The sequence below is a fragment of the Macaca mulatta genome, chromosome 11 (genome assembly GCF_049350105.2).
Source record: "Macaca mulatta isolate MMU2019108-1 chromosome 11, T2T-MMU8v2.0, whole genome shotgun sequence".
In the NCBI taxonomy this organism is placed as follows: Eukaryota; Metazoa; Chordata; class Mammalia; order Primates; family Cercopithecidae; genus Macaca; species Macaca mulatta.
Window position 1 is genome coordinate 132507129 of NC_133416.1, and position 23003 is coordinate 132530131.

Genomic DNA, 23003 nt, shown 5'->3' on the forward strand with positions numbered 1-23003 from the left:
ATAGGGGAAGGAAGGGAGAAAAGCAATAACAAACCAAAGAATAATCCTGGAAAATCGATATAGGCCACATTACCCTAAAGTCCGTATATCAGTAGGCAGGTATGAAAATGTCTTATGTATGTAAATAGGTTGCTGTTATTTTCTTCTGATGTTTAAGTTGTCTAGCTTCAGTTTGCAGGGCTTTATGAAAGCATAACTTAGTTTTTGGTGACTCCAAATTAGGAAAAGTGGGAAAAAAGAAGAAAAAAAGATTGAAAACGTTATTTTATAGGCTTGTAGTCAAGAAAAACTAGAATTTGGTCCAAACTATAGACAATAATAAAAATGGAAAAACATTAGGCAAGACTAGAATCTAATAACAGATGTATTATAGTTTTTGAAACATATTTTTTCTCTCTCCAGTTTCCCATTTTTACTAAGGACAAATAATGGTAAGATTTATTTGCTTTATTATACCTGGCCTGATTATTTGTATACAATACTGCAAGAATAATTTTTTTTTTAACATAGGCTTTTAAATTGGCTTTGATGGAACTTTGTTCCATAGAAGGAATCTCAGATGAGACCTTTTAAAACTGAGTCCAGGCAGGGATTTGTACCATCAAATACCTATGAGTTGGTTGAATCCCTCTCCTCTTGAGGTTCCAAGATAAACTTGGGGCTCCTGGACCTGTCAGAAAGTGACATTCTTTACTTACCACAGGTCAGGAATCCTGTACAGGGACTGTGTAGGCAAAGGTATGAGGCCAGCTTTTCCCAAGGGGCTTTTATTGGCTCCATAAGTCAAGTTGATCCCTTAAAGGAAAGCACACCATTTCAGTCAAAGCCTTGTTTCTCCAATTGTGTCCTGTTACAAATGAAAACAGGTTCTTATTGCACGTATGTGGTTAACTGTGTTGTTGTAAGAATACTCACAAATAGTTTCCAAAATTTTGTAGAAATCAGGTAGAGAGAAACAAATTTGCTCCAAATTTTGTTCATAGGAGTATACTATACTCAATTGTTAAAAGCTGTAAATAGCTTAAAAGTTTTCTTCACTCAGAAAAACAAAAAGATCAGCAATACTTTAAGCAAAAAGTTAAAAAGATTACAGATTACTTCAGACTTCTTCTTCTTTTTTTTTTTTTAGACAGAATTTCCCTCTTGTTGCCCAGGCTGGAGTGCAATAGTGCGATCTCGGCTCAACACAACCTCCGCCTCCTGTGTTCAAGTGATTCTTCTGCCTCAGCCTCCCGAGTAGCTGGGATTACAGGCATGTGCTGCCACGCCCAGTTAGTTTTGTATTTTTAGTAGAGACGAGGTTTCTCATTGTTGGTCAGGCTGGTCTCGAACTCCCGACCTCAGGTGATCTGCCTGCCTCGGCCTCCCAAAGTGCTGGGATCACAGGCATGAGCCACTGCGCCTGACCAGGACTACCTACCTCTTAACTGGATCTCTGAGCTCTGAGCAGAGCCCACACTGAATCCTGGGTCTCCAAAAAGGAAGAATTACTATTATTATTATTATTATTATTTTTTGAGACGGAGTCTTGCTCTGTCGCCCAGGCTGGAGTGCAGTGGCGTGATCTCGGCTCACTGCAAGCTCCGCCTCCTGGGTTCACGCCATTCTCCTGCCTCAGCCTCCAGAGTAGCTGGGACTACAGGCGCCCGCCACCACGCCCGGCTAATTTCTTTTTGTATTTTTAGTAGAGACGGGGTTTCACCGTGTTAGCCAGGATGGTCTCGATCTCCTGACCTCGTGATCCGCCCGCCTCGGCCTCCCAAAGTGCTGGGATTACAGGCTTGAGCCACCGCGCCCGGCCGGGAGAATTATTTTGAAGTTAGACAATATGATGCTTTTACAGTGTACTTAAATTTTTTTTTTTTTTTTTTTTGAGATGGAGTCTCATTCTGTCGCCCAGGCTGGAGTGCAGTAGTGCAATCTCAGCTCACTGCAAGCTCCGCCTCCTGGGTTCACGCCATTCTCCTGCCTCAGCCTCCTGAGTAGCTGGGACTGCAGGCGCCCACCACCACGCCTGGCTAATTTTTTGTATTTTTAGTAGAGATGGGGTTTCACCGTGTTAGCCAGGATGGTCTCCATCTCCTGACCTCGTGATCCATCCGCCTCAGCCTCCCAAAGTGCTGGGATTACAGGTGTGAGCCACTGTGCCTGGACAACAAAGAAATTTCTAAGTGTCTAAACTACACTCTTTCTTAAAAACCCCAGAGTAGCATCTGTTGCAATAGCTGTTAATGAAGAAAACAGAATTCAGTCAACTGAGGGAAACAAAACAAAACAAAAACCTTTGCTCAAAAAAAAAAGCATCGGGTCCTAGGAGAGAAAAACAAAAACAAAAACATGGCAGCCTTTTAAATACAAACACGTGCACATGCACACATACATCTTGGTTGTTAACTTTTAATTAAGCTGACTTTTAACCATTGAGCTCCTTTAAAAAAATCTTTTAAAATCTCATTACTATATTTCTGTTAGGAGAAGTTGCTGCTATTTCAGAAGTACCAAGAATCAAACTAGAAAGGGCTTGATTTAGGAACCAAATATAGGCTGTCATAGTTGGAAAAAGCAGGCAGAGCCTTAGCTATGGAACTGCAACTTGGGGCAACAGTCATTGCTTTCACTTTGCCTGGCTAGCGAAAAGGTGGCCTTATTATGTAAATAAAGCCCCTTTAGTAGTTAAAATCAAACATCTTTCCTCTTTTAATTTTTTTCTTTTGCTAGTTGTTTTCCTCCCCTACAAGGCTGTGTGTGTGTGTGTGTGTGTGTGTGTGTGTGTGTGAATTTAGCCACTTTAGAGTCCTTGTTCCCCACAATTTGGAACTTTCCTTTTGATTTGATCAAGTCAGATAGTTGATCAAACCCAATGGGAAAAAGACCAAAACAACAACAAAAACAGAGACAAACAAACAACAAAAAAAGCATTTAAGGCAAACAAAAAATGGCACAACGTATATGATCACTGAGCGCACTCTAATGGTAAGGATAAATTAATGTTAGAGGAAAGGGGTCCCGATCCAGACCCCAAGAGAGGGTTTTTGGATCTCATGCAAGAAAGAATTCAAGGCGAGTCTGTAGACTAAAGCAAAAGCAAGTTTATTAGGAAAGTAGAGGAATAAAAGAATGCTCTGTCCATAGACAGAGCAGCCCTGAGGGCTGCTGGTTGCCCATTTTCATGGTTATTTCTTGATGATATGCTAAACAAGGGGTGGGCTATTCATGCCTCCCCTTTTTAGACCATATAGAGTATCTTCCGGATGTTGCCATGGCATTTGTAAACTGTCAGGGCACTGATGGGAGTGTAGCAGCGAGGTCAGGCAGAGGTCACTTTCATCACCATCTTGGTTTTGGAGGGTTTTGGCTGGCTTTTTTACTGCAACCTGTTTTATCAGCAATGTGTTTATGACTTGTATTTTGTGCCAACCTCCCATCTCATCATGTGGCTTAGAACGCTTTAACTGTCTGGGAATGGAGTCCAGTAGATCTCAGTCTCGTTTTACCCAGTCCCTACTCAAGATGGAGCTGCTCTGGTTCAAATGCCTCTGACATTAAGACCAGCTGGTTGTTAACCGTAACTTCAGCCAAGACAAACCCCAATTCAGTTACTTACCTGGGGATGGGTCTTAGGCTGTAGACTGCTCTCTACCATCCTAGAAGCAGGAAAAAAGGCCTCATCTTCCCTGTTGGAAGCGAGCTCAAACTCCATAAAGGAGTTACCTGCCTTCCATTGTCATGGAAACAGGAAATCTTGCCTTCCTTGTTGGAAGCAAGTAAAACTGCAAAGAAAAGAGGAGTTGTACAGCAAAATAAACTGTAGATCTCCACCAAATTTTGGGAGATCAGGGAGTCTCTGGAGGGGGTGCTCTCAGACCTAGGCTCACTTCTGTAATCCCAGCGCTTTGGGAGGCCAAGGCAGGCGGATCACCTGAGGTCAGGACTTCAAGACCAGCCTGGTCAACATGGTGAAATCCCATCTCTACAAAAATGCAAAAATTAGCCGGGTTCGGTAGCTCACGCCTGTAATTCCAGCACTTTGGGAGGCTGAGGACGGGGGATCACCTGGGGGCCGGGAGTTGGAGATCTGCCTGACCAACATGCAGAAACCCCGTTTCTACTATAAATACAAAATTAGCCAGGCGTGGTGGCGCATGCCCGTAATCCCAGCTACTCGAGAGGCTGGGGCAGGTGAATTGCTTTAACCCGGGAGGCTGAGGTTGCGGTGTGCCGAGATCTCGCAATTGCACTCCAGCCTGGGTAACAAGAGCGAAACTCCGTCTCAAAAAAACAAAAAAACCCCCAAAAACCAAAAAACAAAAAGTAGCTGGGCACGATGGCGCGTGCCTGTAATCCCAGCTACTCAGGAGGCTGAGGCAGGAGAATCGCTTGAACCCGGGAAGCAGAGGTTACAGTGAGCTGAGATTGGGCCATTGCACTCCAGCCTGGGCGACTGAGTGAGACTCAAAAAAAAAAAAAAAGGTAAAAAAAAAAAAAACAGGCCGGGCGCGGTGGCTCAAGCCTGTAATCCCAGCACTTTGGGAGGCCGAGACGGGCGGATCACGAGGTCAGGAGATCGAGACCATCCTGGCTGACACGGTGAAACCCCGTCTCTACTTTAAAAATACAAAAAACTAGCCGGGCGAGGTGGCGGCGCCTGTAGTCCCAGCTACTCGGGAGGCTGAGGCAGGAGAATGGCGTGAACCCGGGAGGCGGAGCTTGCAGTGAGCTGAGATCCGGCCACTGCACTCCAGCCTGGGCGGCAGAGCGAGACTCCGTCTCAAAAAAAAAAAAAAAAAAAAAAAAGAAACAAACAAAAAAAACAAAGGCAGGAGGGGGCCTTCCAGGTCGTAGGTAGATAAGAGACAAATGGTTGCATTCTTTTGAGTTTTTAATTAGCCTCTCAAAGGAGGCAATCAGGTATGCATTTATCTCAGCCCGGGGGTGACTGATAGAATGGGAGGCGGGTTGGTTCTAGGCAGTTCCCAGGTAGACCTTTCCCTGTAGATTAGTAGTGGGGCCCCAAGATTTATTTTCCTTTCACAAATGTATATTTTGATACCCATTGGCATACTATGTATATTATTGTATTATACTGTGACATTATCTGGTGTAAATACACGATGTATTTGTTAATCGTCTCCCGTCCTCCTCACATCTGTACACCTCCTCTCCTGTTGACAGAGGGCAAGAATTTTGCTTCGTTCGCTGCTGTATCCGCAAAACTCCCAAAGTGCCCGGAATGCCGCAGGCGCTCAGTAAGGACCTGCAGGAAGAAATAGCGAATGAATGATGTACACGTGTAGGAACCAGCGGACTCGGACGCCTGGCTCCTGCGACTGCCCTAATGTCCTCCAGCTCCAGGTGAGGTCGGGGAGCTGGGGCCAAGGCACCGCCCTTGGCCCCAGGTGAAGGCGGAGGTGCGCGCCCCTCACTCGCACGACCCCTGGCCGCGGGCGCTGGAGTCGGTGGCTGCGAGCACTCCTTTGCGCGGCGCTGCACTCGGCGGAGGGTTACAGGCGGGAGGGCGGGGCCTGGAAGGGGCGGGGATTGGGGCGGGGCCTGCGAGGCGGGGCCTGGGCCAAGTGGCCCGCCGGCGGCGGCGGCTGCGATTCAGTCCGTTGCTTTCCGCCGCTGCCGTGTCCGTCTCAGCCCGCCAGGCGCTCCAGACCGTCGCCTCCCCCGGACCCAGGTCCCCGGCCCCTGGTCCCCAGCCCTCATCGCAGCCCCGGCGGCCCGCCGCCGCCATGTCCAAGGAGGAGCGCGCCGGCCGGGAAGAGATTCTGGAGTGCCAGGTGATGTGGGAGCCTGACAGTAAGAAGAACACGCAGATGGACCGCTTCCGGGCGGCTGTGGGCGCCGCGTGCGGCCTGGCGCTGGGTGAGAGCCGGGCGCGGGGCCGGGCCTGCGGGGGATGGGCGGGGACCGTGCAGGGTGGTTGGGTGGTCTCCCCATTGCTAGTTTCATGCTTCTGGGGCTGGAGGAGCCACTTGATGGCGGGGAGGCCTTCTGGCTGCGGGGTTCCCCCCTCTCTTGGGGAACATCACCCCTCCACAGCACCTCCTGCCACTTCCCGACTCTGCAGCGTCTCCTCTGCATGTGGGCGTCACCCTCTCCTCAGGAGTGTCACCCCTCGCGAGGGCCAGCTGCCTGTTGACTGGGTGGTCCCCTGCTAGGCTTTCCTACCTATGAGGTGCTCGCTGGAGTATTGACCTCCAGCCTGTGGGGTCTTCCCCCGGACATAGGGCCTGTTTGACTTGCAGCTCTTCCTCTGTTTGTGGTGGTCCCTTGCCAGTCCTCAGTGCCGTGCACTCTGCCCCCCTGACCTCCCCCATCTCCAGCTGCCCCTCCTAGAGGCCAGCACCTAGAAGGATGGCCAGGTAGGAGGCCCTGTCCACATGTCTACACTCCCAGCCCCCAAACAGAACCTAGTAAAAGACTCTCTTTCCACCCATCACCTTGAACTTCAGAAACCGCCTCTCTGGGTGTGGGTGGGGCAGGGGCCCCTTCTCCGTGGGGTGACCGTTCAGGGTGCTTTTCCTGAGCTCTAGCTGGCTTGCCCAACTACCAGCTCCACCCCTCCACACCTGTCTCAGCCGGGTGTTCCTAGGGGATTTTTTTTTTTTTTTGAGGAGGAGTTTTGCTCTTATTGCCCAGGCTGGAATGCAGTGGTGTGATCTCGGCTCACTGCAACTTCCACCTCCCGGGTTCAAGCGATTCTCCTCCCTCAGCCTCCCGAGTAGCTGGGATTACAGGCATGCGCCACCACGCCTGGCTAATTTTGTATTTTTAGTAGAGATGGAGTTTCTCCGTGTTGGTCAGGCTGGTCTCGAACTCCTGACCTCAGGTGATCTGACCGCCTCGGCCTCCCAAAGTGCAGGGATTACAGGCGTGAGCAACGGCCACCAGCCTCCCTAGGGGATGTTTAACTCATGGTCTCTCCTCACCCCCTCCGCCAGCGCAGGGCCTCCCTTGTTTCTGTTGGTGGCGTCCTGTTCTTGCTCAGGCTCACAGGAATGGACACCCAGTCACATGGCCCACACCAGAAGTCTTCTGCCACGGCTCCATGTCTTTCTCACATCTCCTGCTTTACAGCCCCGTGCCAGGGGTTCTGGGGCCTCCTTTCCTCCTCTCCCAACAGTGGTTGGTTTTCTTGCTTCTTGCTTTTCCCCCCATTTGCATCCTGCTTGCTTTACCAGAGTAATCTTGAAGCACACAGGTCTTACTTTGTCACTCCTTGGCTCAGAAGTTCTCAGTGGTTCCTTGTTGACCACAGAATTGCAGACTGCTGCCTGGCAGCTTCCAGGCCCTCCACAGCAGGGGGGAGCTTCCACGGAGTCGTTTCTTAGGCTAACCCGGGCTGAGCCGTTCCTCTCCTTCCCTTGCTCTCCCTTGGAGACAGGTGTAGTCTGTTGCCCTGGGGGCTTCCCCCCCCGAGCAGTTGGTAAATGACTGTGTGTTGGATTAGGGCAGCCTGGAGACCCCTGGAAGAAGCAGGAGGCTGCCATGTGGGATGACGTTCTTCCTCTGTGTCACCTTGCCTTCATTCCATCTGTTTCCTCTGCCAGCAATAACAGAATGCTGGTCTGGTGCCTGTCCAGCCCTGATGTTATGGAATAATTTCAGATACGGGCAGCCCTGTTAGATGGGTGAAACCACCTTCCTCCATGGGAAGTGTTGAAGAGAAGGGATTTGTAATCTACCTGGATTTCTTTTTTTTTTTTTTTAAGAAAAAAGATTTCTTCTCCCCCAGGCTGAAGTGCGATGGTGCGATCTCGGCTCACTGAAACCTCTGCCTCCTGGGTTCAAGCAATTCTCCTGCCTCAGCCTCCTGAGTAGCTGGGATTACAGGTGCCTGCCACTACGCCTGGCTAATTTTTGCATTTTTAGTAGAGACGGGGTTTCACCATGTTGGCCAGGCTGATCTAGAACTCCTGACCTCAGGCGATCCATCTGCCTCAGCCTCCCAAAGTGCTGGGATTACAGGTGTCAGCCACTGTGCCTGGCCGACTACCTGGATTTTGAACCAGCTCTGCTGCTTACCAGCTTTGTGATCAGGAGGAAGTCATTGGATCTCCCCATGCCTCGTTTCCTCATCTGTAAAATGGGCATAACGGGACCTGAGTCATTGAGTGGGTGTGCGGGTGACAGGAGATGGTCACATCTAGTGCTCAGCTCTGCCCTGGGCCCCTGGGGTTGTGGAGTAAACATGAGCAAGTGCTGGGAGGGCCCAAGCATGGCTGCGGAGCTCCTTTCCGTCCTTCAGGGCTCTCAGACTGGTGGCCCATGGGCCAGGTCTCATCAGCAGACACACTATTGAGTTGCCTGCATTTAAAAGTTAGGAGAGGGGGCTGGGCGTGGTGGCTCACACCTGTAGTCCTAGCACTTGGGGAGGCTGAGGTGGGTGGATCTTTTTTTTCCTTTTTTTTTTTTTTTTTTTTGAGACGGAGTCTTGCTCTGTCACCCAGCTGGAGTGCAGTGGTGCCATCTCGGCTCACTGCAAGCTCTGCCTCCCAGGTTCATGCCATCCTTCCAGCATTCTCCTGCCTCAGCCTCCTGAGTAGCTGGGACTATAGGTGCCCACCATCACGCCGGCTAATTTTTTGTATTTTTAGTAGAGACGGAGTTTCACCGTGTTAGCCAGGATAGTCTCGATCTCCTGACCTTGTGATCCGCCCACCTCAGCCTCCCAAAGTGCCGGGATTACAGGTGTGAGCCGCCGCGCCTGGCCTGGGTGGATCTTTTGAGCCTAGGAGTTTGAGACCAGCCTGGGCAACATGGTGAAACCCCCATCTCTACAAAAAATACAAAAAATTATCTGGGCATTGTGGCAGGCGCCTGTAATCCCAGCTACTCTGGAACTAAGGCAGGGTCGCTGGAGCCCAGGAGGTGGAGGTTGCAGTGAGCCCGAGATCTCGCCACTGCACTGCAGCCTGGGTGACAGAGTAAGAGTCTGTCTCAAATAAATAAAAGTTGGGAGACCACATATGAAAAGCAAGCTTTCCAACCTCTGAGAATTCCAGGGCCTGTCATGCTGGGTCTGCATTCCCAACATGGCAGCATTGTCCGGAGCATTGTCCGAGCTGAGCGAGGCCCATCCCTTTAGTCTGGAGGAGGGCATTTAGAGCTCAGGTTTTGTCCTTTTCTCCTCTTACCACTCTTGATGGTGATTTCCACCTCTCTCCCCTTTCTTATTCCTGGTCCTGGACGCTTTGGGCTTCGCTTGAAGATCCAGCTTAAATTCAATCTTCTTTTTGATTATTCTCTTTGAAGATTTCTGCCTTCCCTCTTCTCTCCAAGCGCATGTAATTTGGGCTTTCATTCTGCCCTGCCGTTTTGTGTATTTGTGAGCATTCTTATTGCTTAAAGACAGTGCCCGTGAACTTGTATCCTCTCCTCTGTGTCCCAGCAGGGGCTCTCTTGTAGCCTGTATACAGTATGGGGCCATGCTTTGGACTGGATATCAGTAGAGAGCAAGGCACACATCCTCAGCGGCATTGCTCCAGCCCTGCAGCCTTCATGGAGGAAGGGAGGGGCGTTCCCCACTCCGGCCGCCTCTCCGTGAGCCGGTCTTTCCAGACCAAGGTTGGCAGGAAGTTTCTATCCCTGCATTTTGGGAGGCTCTGGTAGGGTTACCTACCCTCTTTTCCACTACCAGAGCCACAGGTTGGTTGGTTCCTGTCACTGCTTCCAGCTGAGCCCACCTGTGCACTCCCTGCACACCCCCCTGGGGCTCTGGGGTCCTCTGACGCAGGCTTCCTTGGGGTCGGGTGCAGCTCCAGCCTGGCATATGTGCCTGTGATTCCAGGCCTCTAGCAAGCTCTGGCAGACATGCTGCATGTACTAGCCCTCTGTAATTAGGGGGCAGAGAGGTGGCACCGGTTTCAAAGGCATGCTCTTTTGGAGGACTATGCCAAGTGTCCTTCTGTGTACCACAAGCTGCACGTCGGCTCTCTGTGCAAGCAGCTGGGATGGAGTTTGCCAACAAATAGAAGGCTTGGGCCCTGTTCTCAGATAGCTCCGGGTGCTAGGGGAGAGAGCTCATGTGAAGATAGTGCCACAAGTTAGTGGACGCTGGGCATTCCACGAATGGGGCACTGGTGTTGACGTTCTGAGTATTGCACTGTTGTATGGCAGATGCACCTGACGGCTGTAACTTCAGAAGAATGTATGTTCAGAGTTCCAAGCTAAGGAATCTGGGAGTGGCCAACCCGGATTTATTCCTTGTCTATGAGGAACATCTGAAGCCCTGGCCCACCCCATAGAACGCAAGCTCTACAGGGGGATTGAGGCCCTTTCTTTTGAAATAAGTGAAGGTTACCAGGTGGAAGTTGCTAGGAGAGCGTGCTAAGTGAAGGTGCTGTATAAACTGCGTGCATTTTACAAGCAGTTGCGGTTCTCCGTCCAGCCTGCTGCCCCCGGACCATCCCTGTAGGTAAGTTTCCAATAAACCCCGTGTCTGGCTCACTGCTTCCAGATCTCTGGAATCTGGTGCCATCTATTGGAGTTAATGGGGGTCCAGCACAACAGCAGTGTGCTGGGTGTAGCAGAGAATGTGGTTTAGAAGGGCAGATAGCCTGTTATCTCAGCGACTTGGGCAGCAGGGGCAGGAGGATTGCTTGAGTCCAGGACTTAGAGGATGCAGTGAGCTATGATCATGCCACTGCACTCCAGCCTGGGCAGAAGAGTAAGACCCTGTCTCTAAAAAAATGAATAATTAAAAAAAGGGCAGATAAAATCTTCAGCTAAGATTTGAAGGTGTAGACTGGCTAAGATTCTCCTAGGTGGAGAGGAAGAAGGGCTGAAAATTCAGAAGCCTGTGGGGACCAGACAGGTGCCCAATATAATAATAGTTACTATTTAGTGAGCTCTCTCTATATGCCAGGCTCCATCTGGCACCTGATATGTATCAACTAATGTCATCCTCTTGGTAATCCTACCAAGTGGGTAGTAGTAGTAGCCCCATTTCACAGCTGAACAAACCAAGGCACGAAGTCTCAGTTAAGACTTTGCAGCTGTAGGCGGTGGAGCTGTAGTCTGCCATCTGGTTAGTTGTTGCCTCTGGCATTTGCTTGAGGGCCTGATGAGGCAGCAGTTCCCAGTTCTAGCTAATCGGTCACTGTTTGGTGTGGACAATGCATTTGTTACCCATTGCTGGTGACAAATCAGCCCAAAAGTTGGTGACTTAAAACAAGAATAAACCTTTATTACCTCTCAGTTTCTGTGGGTCAGGATTGGGGAGTGGCTATTTGGGCGGTTCTGGCTCAGGATCCCCGAGGAGCTGCAGTGGGAATGCAGCCATCCCCAAGAGCTGAGAGCTCACTCACATGGCGGTAAGTTAGTGCTGGTGGTGACAGCAAGGTAGTGCAGGAGGCGTCTGCCATATGCCACCTAGGACTGTATGAGCATCCTCACTGGCTTCTCCCGGAGCAGGTGACCCAAGAGAGCCACCTGGCTGCAGTGACCCTTACAACCTGGCTTTGGAAGTCACATTTGACCACTTCCACAGTACCCTGTTGGTGACACAGATCAGCCCTCTCAGGTTGGGAAGGGGATGACCATGGAGGGCCATGAATGCCTGGAGGTGACAATTATTGGCTGACGACCACAGTCAGGTACTCACTCTTCTCAGAGAAGCCAGAATTTCATTTAAAAATGGATTTATGTGCTTGCTTTGGCAGCACATATACTAGGTAGAAAAATTAGCATGATCCTTGCACAAGGTGGAGATGCAAATTCACGAAGTAGTCCATCAAAAAGCAAGAACAGGCTTTTAAGTGTGAACAGCTCGCACAGGCTAAATCAGACCTGGGCTTGTGGTTGCAGCGTCCTCCCCAGTAGAGGCGGGGAGCGTGGGAGCGGAAGAGTGTTTCTCAAGAGTCATATTTGATGAGAGGGCTGAGTTGCTGACTGGGAAAGTTTCCACGTGAAGTCGGCCACTTTCGCTGTCGTCTCCCAGGGTCCTTGTGGTGTCAAGATGCCATTGTGGCTGCATCCTTCCAGATTCATGGGGCTGGTCGTGTCTGACTTCCTTAGTGATGCTGTTGGTGAATGAACTTTTGTGATAGGCTTTGTTGTTGTTGTTGTTGTTGCTGTTGACTGAGTTTCGCTCTTGTTGCCCAGGCTGGAGTGCAGTGGCATGATCTCGGCTCACTGCAACCTCCACCTGAGTTCAAGAGATTCTCCTGCCTCAGCCTCCCGGGTAGCTGGGATTACAGGCATGTGCCACCACACCCAGCTAATTTTTTGTATTTAGTAGAGATGGGGTTTCGACATGTTGGTCCAGCTGGTCTCAAACTCCTGACCTCAAGCGATCTACCCACCTGGGCCTCCTAAAGGACTGGGATTACAGGCATGAGCCACTGCTCCTAGCCTTTTTTTTTTTTTTTTTTAATGGTGTCTCACTCTGTCACCCACCCAGGCTGGAGTGCAGTGGCAGGATCATAGCTCACTGCAGCTTCAAGCTTCTGGGCTAAAGCGATCCTCAGCTGTCTCTGCCCCAGTTCTTGTCATCCGTCGGAGTCCAGCATAACTGAGGACCATTCCTGGATACCACAGTCAGAGGGGACACTGCTGAAGGAAGCATCGTGTCTCTTCTCTCTCCCCCGCCAGGGCTGGGAACAGTGAGGATGGGCACGCTTGACTTGACTGATGGCAGTGAGGTAGTTCAGCTCAGCGGTTGTAGTATGCCTTTTCCCCCATTCGTGATACCTCATTGGCCATCTTCCTGATATGTTATTATATCCCTGCCAGTCTCTGCCTTCCTGGAGCCCCAGCAAGGCTGTGCTTTGAAACAGAAGCACTGTATGACTTCCCTTGGTCCCTGATAGGATAAATTTCTGCTATCCCTGAGGACTGATTGGCTCACTGTGGCCAGTCCACTTGGATCCTATGCAGTTGAGAGGGTAAAAAGTCCTTAGCTAGGCTGGGGTCAGTTTTGCAGTGAAGTCACATTTCCTTTAGGAGTTAAATACATCTCTTTGTATCAAGTTTCCAACTCATGTCTTGATGGTGGGGAAAAGCTGTTTTGAGTATAACTGAGTGGAATCTGCAAGGGGGAACTCCCCTGGGCATAAGAAGTTAGATTGTTGTGGAATAAAAGGAGGGAGACCTTTTACCATATAACTTTTTTTTTTTGAGACAGAGTTTTGCTCTTGTCGCCCAGGCTGGAGTGCAATGGCACGATCTCGGCTCACCACAACCTCCACCTCCCAGGTTCAAGTGAATCTCCCGCCTCAGCCTCCTTAGTAGCTGGGATTACAGGCATGTGCCACCACGCCCGGCCAATTTTGTATTTTTAGTAGAGACAGGGTTTCTCCATGTTGGTCAGGCTGGTCTTGAACTCCTGACCTCAGGTGATCCGCCAGCCTCGGCCTCCCAAAGTGCTGGGATTACAGGCATGAGCCACCATGCCCGACAATTTTTTTTTTGAGATGGAGTTTTGCTGTGTCGCTCAGACTGGAGTGCAGTGGTGCGATCTTGGCTCACTTCATCCTCCCGCCTCCCAGGTTTAAGCTCTGCCTCTGCCTCCCAAGTAGCTGGGATTACAGGCGCCCGCCACCATGCTCGGCTAGTTTTTTTTTGTATTTTCAGTAGAGACAGGGTGTTACTATCTTGGCCCGGCTGATCTTGAGCTCCTGACCTCGTGATCCACCTGCCTCAGCCTCCCAAAGTGCTGGGATTACAGGCATGAGCCACTGCGCCCGGCCTCCATATAACTTTTTACACTTTTGTAATTTTGAGTCTTGTGAACATATTGCATATTCAAAAATCAAAATAAGTAATAACACCCCCCAACATTATACTGGCCTTGAGAAGTCATCAGCAGACTACCAGTTTTGAACTTCTGGGTTTTCCATTGTATTGACTATACATTTCCTAAGGTTGTGTGGTATCATAATGGCGAACTCCTAATGCCACTGTGGTCATTTCCAAGGCCCCGTTCTAAGGACTTTCTACATGTGCTCGTTTAAATCCTCACAGCAGCCCTGTGGGGATTGGGGGGCTATTAATTATCCCCTGAGGTCACAAAGCTAAATAAGTGGCCGAATCAGGATTTGAACCCGGGCATTCGGGCTATAGATCTGTGTTCTTAGGCATGGTGGTTAAGATATAAAATCACTGAAGATGACTCAAAACATCACCGCCTCAGCTTTTGTTCTTTTTGGGGACTAGAGGTATTGGGTTTGCATCAATAAAAATTAAGCTCCTTCCTCCCACAGACCGTTTCTCCTCAGATGAATTTGGCTCGCTTGGACACGCCCCAGGCTCCTGAGGTGTGTCCATCGCCAAGATTTCCCTTTTAAGGTTAATCTGAGCTATTTCATTTTTAGAGAATTACGATGACTTGTACCGTTGGTCCGTTGAGTCGTATTCAGACTTCTGGGCAGAGTTCTGGAAGTTCAGTGGAATTGTCTTCTCACGCGCGTACGATGAGGTAAGTAGAGATTTTCCATGGACGTGGTCTCTTTTTGTGGTCGTGCTTCAAAGTGAAATACTAATTTTGGGGAATACTGAATCGTATCTTCTTTTTACAACCTCATGCGGATAGGAAAAAGTCATTGCCCTAGAGAACTGGCATTAAATTATCACAGACCTCGTTGAGAACTTTTCAGCCTGTTAATCCTCTGTTGTGTGGGGACCCCAGGCCCTGTCCTGGGAACTTGAGTGATCCTAAATAGTAGTTTTTTTGTTTTTTTTTAATTTTTGAATATTTTGGACTGGGTGCAGTGGTTCACACCTGTAATCCCAGCAGTTGACAGACTAGGATGGGAGGATACCTTGAGCCCAGGAGTTTGAGTGCAGGCTAGGCAATATAGCGAGATCCTGTCTCCAAAAAAATAAATTAACTGGGCAAGGTGGTGCATGCCTGTGATCCCACCTACTCAGGAGGCTGAGGTGGAAGAGTCAGGAGGTCGAGGCTGCAGTGAGCTGTGATTGCGCCACACTCCAGCCTGGGTAACAGAGACAGACCCTGTCTCAAAAAACAATATTTAGGCCGGGCGCGGTGGCTCAAGCCTGTAATCCCAGCACTTTGGGAGGCCGAGATGGGCGGATCACGAGGTCAGGAGATCGAGACCATCCTGGCTAACATGGTGAAACCCCGTCTCTACTAAAAAATACAAAAAACTAGACGGGCGAGGTGGCGGGCGCCTGTAGTCCCAGCTACTCGGGAGGCTGAGGCAGGAGAATGGCGTAAACCTGGGAGGCGGAGCTTGCAGTGAGCTGAGATCTGGCCACTGCACTCCAGCCTGGACAACAGAGCCAGACTCCGTCTCAAAAAAAAAAAAAAAAAAATATTTAATTATGTTAAAGTACATATATCATAAATTTTTATGTAACCATCTTAACTATTTTAAACTGTACACTTCAGTGATGTTAAGTACATTTACATTGTTGTAGGTTTTTTTTTTTTTTTTTGAGATGGAGTCTTGCTCTATTGCCCAGGCTGGAGTGCAGTGGGGCCATCTTAGCTTAGTGCAACCTCTGCCTCCCGGGTTCTAGCAATTCTCCTGCCTCAGCCTCCCGAGTAGCTGGGATTACAGTCATGCGCCACCACACCCGGCTAATTTTTGTATTTTTAGTAGAGACAGGGTTTTGTCATGTTGCCCAGGCTGGCCTCAAACTTCCAACCTCGGGTGATCCACCCACCTCAGCCTTTCAAAGTGCTGGGATTACAGGCATGAGCCACCATGCCTGGCCACATTGTCATAGTTTTTTTTGTTTTGTTTTGTTTTTTTGAGACGGAGTCTTGCTCTGTCGCCAGGCTGGAGTGCAGTGGCGTGATCTCAGCTCACTGCAACCTTCAACTCCCTGGTTCAAGTGATTCTCCTGCCTCACCCTCCCAAGTAGCTGGGATTACAGGCACGCACCACCACGCCCAGCTAATTTTTGTATTTTTAGTAGAGATGGGGTTTTACCATGTTGGCCAGGATGGTCTCAATCTCCTGACCTTGTGATCCGCCCACCTCAGCCTCCCAAAGTGCTGGGGTTACAGGCATGAGCCACTGCACCTGGCCATAGTTTTTTTTTTTTTTTTTTGAGACGGAGTCTCGCTCTGTCACCCAGGCTGGAGTGCAGTGGCCAGATCTCGGCTCACTGCAAGCTCCACATCCCGGGTTCACGCCATTCTCCTGCCTCAGCCTCCCGAGTAGCTGGGACTACAGGCGCCCGCCACCTCGCCCGGCTAGTTTTTTGTATTTTTTAGTAGAGACGGGGTTTCACCGTGTCAGCCAGGATGGTCTCGATCTCCTGACCTCGTGATCCGCCCGTCTCGGCCTCCCAAAGTGCTGGGATTACAGGCTTGAGCCACCGCGCCCGGCCCCGGCCGTTTTTTTAAACTATTAGGAGTTTCGTTCTTTCTTTCTTTCTTTTTTTTTTTTTTTTTGAGACCGCATCTTGCATTGTCACCCAGGCTGGAGCGTATCTCGGCTCACTGCAACCTCCACCTCCCAGGTTCAGGTGATTCTCTTGCCTCAGCCTCCAAGTAGCTGGAATTACAAGCGCCCGCCATCACGCCTGGCTAATTTTTGTATTTTTAGTAGAGGCGGGGTTTCACCATGTTGGCCAGGCTGGTCTTAAACTCCTGACCTCGGGTGATCTGCCTGCCTCAGCCTCCCAAAGTGCTGGGATTACAGGCATGAGCCACTGTGCCCAGCTGGAGTTTTGTTATTTTTTTAACCTGCAGTTTAGAGAAAACTTTTCGACTCTTTACATTGTAAATCAATAAATATCTGAGAAAAGGGAGTCCTGCCGTTCAAAGTCGAATTTATTGTCTCTTTGGGGCAAACCATTTTGAAATGTTGATCTTTTGGGACTTTGACAATAAAAATCAAGGTTCCAGCACCCCAAGGAAGGAAGCAAAGGCTGAAACTCCCAAAAGTTGTGGGCAAGGGGCAGCTGGTCCCGGAGCTTGCTCTCCTGGTTTCCGTGTGTCTGGGCAGAGCCTGACATGTTGGGCGTCCTCTTTGTCTTCAGGATCTCTCGTTGTGTAGATGCTTAATGAATATTTGTGGAACACATACTTTACTGGGGATGGTTGTTTTCCCTTGGCATTAATCCCTACTTTCAGCGTCTAGCCTTTAGGCCGGTTCAGAGTTCAGTCCATAACATGATTTAAAAATGCTCTGGGCCATGAGTGAGCTGGCTCCCCGGGAAGCAGAATCACTTTTGCTGATTTGTGGCGGAGGACTCATGTTGTGTGCGTCTTGGTGTGTTGTCGTTCTCTATAGGTTGTGGACACATCGAAAGGGATCGCAGATGTCCCCGAGTGGTTCAAAGGCAGTCGGCTTAACTATGCGGAAAACCTCCTGCGGCACAAAGAGAATGACAGAGTTGCCCTTTACGTTGCAAGTGAGTCCCGATGGCGAGACCCCGGGTTTCCTCCGTGGAAGTTCTAGATGGTGCGTGCATGCGGTGCCACGTAGTTGGAGAGACAGGATTTCCAAACCATATGTTGGCACCTTTCTGACCTAATGAAGATTTCTGTGGACTTTATTTTTGCTGCGGAGGGGAGAGGGCCAGTGTGTGGTCATGCTTTATGGGCAAAATGGAGATACTCAAGTAACTAGCTTGTGTCACAGAGAAAGTTAGTGATGAAACTGTAACTAGAATCTCTTCCCATTGGCTTTTCCTTTTAAAATAAAGTTGAGGCTGGGCACAGAGGGCCGGTGTGGTGGCCCAGGCTGGAGTACATTGGCATGGTCATGGATGGCTCCCTGCAACCTCAGTCTCCCAGGCTCAAGCAATCCTCCCACCTCAGCTTCCTGAGTAGCTGGGACTATAGACACACACCACTATGCCTGGCTGATTTTCTGTTTTTTTTGTTTTTTTGTTTTATTTTTGAGACGGAGTCTCGCTCTGTCGCCCAGGTTGGAGTGCAATGACCGGATCTCAGCGCACTGCAAGCTCCGCCTCCTGAGTTTATGCCATTCTCCTGCCTCAGCCTCCCGAGTAGCTGGGACTACAGGTGCCCGCTACCTCGCCCGGCTAGTTTTTTGTATTTTTTAGTAGAGACGGGGTTTCACCGTGTTAGCCAGGATGGTCTCGATCTCCTGACCTCGTGATCTGCCCGTCTCGGCCTCCCAAAGTGCTGGGATTACAGGCTTGAGCCACCGCGCCCGGCCTGTTTTTTTTTTTTTTTTTTTTTTTTAGTAGAGACAGGGTCTTGCTATGGTGCCCAGGCAGGTCTTGAAATCTTGGGCTCAAGCAGTGCTCTCATCTTGGTTTCCCAGACTGTTGGCATTTCAGACATGAGCCACTGTACTCGGCCCCTGTGCGGCTTTTAACAATTTATTATTATTTTTAAATTGTATGTTCAGCAAGAGCTTATTGGACCCTCATTGTGTCTAAGACATCTTGAGATGTAAGACTCAAAAATAAACTGAAGTCGTGTTCTGCCTCCAGAATATTACATTCTAATCATGGAAATAAGGCCAACGTACACAGAAACAGTTGACAGTCTATATTAAATGCCAAAATGAGTCTCCGAGTTGGCAATTTTTTTTTTTTTTTTGAGATGGAGTCTTCCTCTGTTGCCCAGGCTGGAGTGCAGTGATCTAGGTTTGCTGCAACCTCTGCTTCCTGGGTTCAGGTGATTCTTCTGCCTCAGCCTCCCGAGTAGCTGGGATTACAGGTGCCTACCACCAGGCCTGGCTAATTTTTGTATTTTTAGTAGAGACAGGGTTTCACCATGTTGGCCAGGCTGGTCTCAAACTTCTGACCTCAGGTGATCCGGCCGCCTCGGCCTCCCAAAGTGCTGGGATTACAGGTATCAGCCACTATGCCCGGCCTGAGTTGGCAATTTTTATTAGAAGCCAGAGAAAGATTAATACACCATGGTGTAAAATACTCATCAGAAAATGAATTTCCATTTTCTTATATTTCCAAGAAACTTCACTCACTCCCTAGATCAGCATAAAAAACCAAACCACTGGAAACAGGCAGTGAGTGGCCCTGCCCAGGCTACAGAGCAGGGCCTCCCTTCTGCCATTGTGGGAAGGACCAAAAGACCCTGTGCAGTTGTTAAAGTTCATGGCAGTCCAGTTCCCACCGAGACTTGCTGGAACACATCTTCCAGGGTTGGGGCCCAGGCTTCCATGTATTTTCAAAGCCCATGGGCACTTCTGATGTGCATTCCTGGGGAAGAGCCATGGAGCAAAGTCTTGACATACCATTTGGGCTGGTCAGTGTTCCACTGCTGTTTTTCTTGGTTCTCAGCCTTGACACAGTCAGGGAAGAGTAGATGGGTGGTCTGGGGTCAGGGCTCTGACTGGCTCTCCCTTGCCCTTTGTGTGCCCACCTGTCTGTTCATCCATTCGTTCCTCAAACCTGTATTAAATGCCTCCTGAGGGCTGGGTGCAGTGGCTCACATCTGTAATCCCAGCACTTTGGGAGGCCGAGGTGGGCAGATCACCTGAAGTCAGGAGTTCAAGACCAGCCTGGCCAACATAGTGAAACCCTGTTTCTACTAAAAATACAAAAAATTAGCCAAGTGTGGTGGTGGGCGCCCATAATCCCAGCTACTCGGGAGGCTGTGGCAGGAGAATCATTTGAATCCGGGAGGCGGAGGTTGCAGTGAGCTGAGATTGTGACATTGCACTCCAGCCTGGGCGACAGAGCGAGACTCCGTCTCAAAAAAAAAAAAGCCTCTGTGAAAGGTGCCGGGAAGACAGCACCTTGAATGAGATAGACAAGCTCCCTGCCCTGGGAGGGGCCCATGTTCTGAGGGGAAAGCATGGTGGTTTAACCATAAATAAGAAAACATGGCCGGGCGCGGTGGCTCACGCCTGTAATCCCAGCACTTTGGGAGGCCGAGACGGGCGGATCACGAGGTCAGGAGATCGAGACCATCCTGGCTAACCCGGTGAAACCCCGTCTCTACTAAAAAAATACAAAAAAACTAGCCGGGCGAGGTGGCAGGCGCCTGTAGTCCCAGCTACTCCAGAGGCTGAGGCAGGAGAATGGCGTGAACCCGGGAGGCAGAGCTTGCAGTGAGCTGAGATCCGGCCACTGCACTCCAGCCTGGGTGACAGAGCGAGACTCCGTCTCAAAAAAAAAAAAAAAAAAAGAAAACATATGCTTGGAAGAATAAGCATCGTGATGGAAAAGGTATGATGGGGTGGGGTGCAGGGCTGTTTTAGACAGGGCTACCAGGGAAGGCCTGTTTGGAGGAGTTGACGGAACTTGAAGAAGCAGCAGCCTTCCTCTGGCTGACCCCTGTACCTGGAATCTCCTCCTCCTCCCTCTGCAGAAGTCATGTTCCCAGGCACAGGGAACAGCCAGAAGGCGGCCCTGGGCTGGAGGAGGCTCTATGGCTGTGGGGAACAGCCAGGAAGGCTGAGCTGGGGGGCCTCGGTTGTGGGTCCAGGAGCGTAGGGAGGTGTGAGAGGGAGTGGGCCATCCTCAGGGTTCTGAGCAAGGGCTGGGTGATCCTGTGGTGACCTGGCTGCTGGGTGGAGAACGGGAAGGGGTTGCATCATGGGAAACGAGACTTTGGAAACTGCTCCGTGCTCCATCTCTGTGTCCCCAGGGTCACCTCTGACAGTGGCAGAGGTGGGTTAGAGGCAAGATTCTGGGGCTTGTGGATGTGTCCACCAGTGGTACCAGGCTTTTAGGAAAACCATGATATTAAGTCCCAGCTTCATAAAGATGGATGAGTGAGAACATTGCCTCCAGGATTTCTTTAAATTCTTTAAGTCGAATGCGTTCCCTCACTGTTTCGGAAGACTTGGTTTACACCAGTGTTTCAGAAGTGTGCTGGCTGTGTAACTAGGCAGGCCCTCAGCGTGTCCATGTGAATCTTCAAACATTAGTCTAGGGCAGACCCGGGTGGGAGAGTCAGTGGACCCAGGCTCTGGGAAGGGGAATGGTAGGAGTTAGAGATTTTTTTCCCCTTTTTTTCTTTTTTCTTTTGAGACAGGGTCTTACTCTCTTGCCTAGGCTGGAGTACAGTGGCACGATCGTGGCTCACTGCAGCCTCGACTTCCCAGGCTCAAGTGATCCACCTTAGCCTTCTGAGTAGATGGGATCACAGGCATGCACCACTGTGTCTGGCTAAATTTTTTTTTTTAAGTTTTTTTGTAGAAATGAAGCTTTGCCATGTTGCTCAGGCTGGTTTCGAACTCCTGGGCTCAGGCAATCCGCCCGCTTTGGTCTCCCAAAGTGCTGGGATTACAGGCATTAGCCACCACGCCCAGCCAGCTCTTTTCTTCCAATTGGCATATAATTAATATACCACGGAAATACCCTTTTAAAGCACACAGCTCAGTGGTGTTTAGCATTTTCAAGAGGTTGTGCAGCCACCACCCCTAGTTCCAGAACATTTCCATTTTCCGAAAGGAAACCCCATAGCAATTAGCAGTCACTCCCTGTTCCTGCCTCCGCCAGCTCCTGGCACCCACCTCTCTGCTTTCTTTCATGGGTTTCCCTGTTCTGGACATTTTGTATAATTGGATCGTACGATATGTGGCCTTTTGTGATTGGCTGCTTTCGCTCAGCACAGTGTTACCAAGGTTCATCCACATTGTAGCGTGCATCCGTACTTCATTCCTTTTATGTCCTAATAATCTTCCACAGTACGGACAGACCACATTTCATTGATCCCTAAGAGGCTCCTATGAGCCTGGCCTGCCCCAGGCCCTGCAGTGCACGTGGGAACCTCCCTAGGGTGCCAACCCAGTCACCTATTTCGTAATCCTGAGGAGGAGAACGAGGACGCTGCGTCTCTTTTCTTTTCCTGGTCCTTTTAAATGCATGTGCTTTAACCCAATGTCTCAAACACTTCATGAGGTCCCGGTTTCTCCTGGAAAGTGGGAACAGTCAAATGTGAATCTTCTTTAGAAAAAGCCCCAAAACCCAAAACTAAAAATGTAAACCCCACACTAAAAAACTAAAAATATACTTGATTCCCAGTGATGAAATAAGCCAGTCTTCCCAGAACTGGTAATACGGGTGTCTGGGTGGAGCCTGAACTGGGCGGGGTGTCTCTCGCTCTCAGTTATATACAGTATTGGCTGAACCCAGCCAGTTGCCTTTTATTTTTTTAAACCCAGCCCTGTCTTGAGGGTGGGTTAAGGAGGCAGGGTTATAATTCTGTGTCCGTTTCACACCCCCTACCCCTTTACATTAGCCTCTCTCCTCTTCACTTCCACCGTCTCTTCCCTTTTAAATATTTGAGCCCCCCTCCTTTAAAAATTATTTTTAATTTATTACTTATTTACTTATTTATTTTGAGATGGAGTCTCGCTCTGTCGCCCAGGCTGGACTGCAGTGGCACGATCTCGGCTCACTGCAAGCTCCGCCTCCTGGGTTCACACCATTCTCCTGTCTCAGCCTCCGGAGTAGGTGGGACTACAGGTGCCCACCACCACGCCTGGCTAATTTTTTGTATTTTTAGTAGAGATGGGGTTTCACCGTGTTAGCCAGGATGGTCTCGATCTCCTGACCTCGTGATCCGCCCACCTCGGCCTCCCACAGTGTTGGGATTACAGGCGTAAGCCACTGCGCACGGCCTTTTTATTTTATTTTATTTTTTTTAAGATGGAGTCTTGCTCTGTCACCCAGGCTGGAGTGCAGTGTCGTGATCACGGTTCACTGCAATCTCCACCTCCCCAGTTCAAGTGATCCTTCCACCTTAGCCTCCCGAGTAGTTAGGGTTGCACGCGTGCGCCACCACACCGGCTAATTTTTGTATTTTTAGTAGAGATGGGGTTTCTCCCCATGTTGGCCAGGTTGGTCTTTAACTCCTGACCTCAAATCATCCACCCGCCTCAGCCTCCAAAAGTCTTGGGATTACAGGCGCGAGCCACCACGCCTGGGAGAGCCCCTTCTTTTAATGAACTCTTCCCTTCCTTATAATTGCGGTGGGAATAAGGACCCTCAAGCCAGTGATCACAGTTAGTTTACAAATCGCATCCCTTACTTAAGCAGGGGCCTGAGCAGCCGATTATTGGCTCGGGGGCTTTAAGATCATTGTGTTTTGTTTTCTGCGTGTTTTCCTGACTTGTTCCTCACTC

At 49.8% G+C, this 23003-nt stretch overlaps 1 protein-coding gene across 13 annotated transcripts in view; it reads left to right on the forward strand.

Moving 5' to 3' along the window:
* Positions 1 to 5603: 5603 nt before the first annotated feature.
* AACS (acetoacetyl-CoA synthetase) overlaps positions 5604 to 23003 on the forward strand; it is an 81663-nt gene continuing 64263 nt past the window's right edge. For 12 of the 13 annotated variants that reach the window (XR_013401670.1, XR_013401671.1, XR_013401672.1 and 9 more), the window contains exons 1-3: positions 5604 to 5868; positions 14322 to 14425; positions 17220 to 17340. Coding sequence is in view for 7 of the 13 variants with exons in the window: in XM_001103579.5 (XP_001103579.2) it covers positions 5736 to 5868; positions 14322 to 14425; positions 17220 to 17340 (358 nt within the window). In the remaining 6 variants the exon portion in view is untranslated. The remainder of the gene's footprint in view (positions 5869 to 14321; positions 14426 to 17219; positions 17341 to 23003) is intronic. The other variant, XM_028830141.2, reaches the window with a different exon arrangement.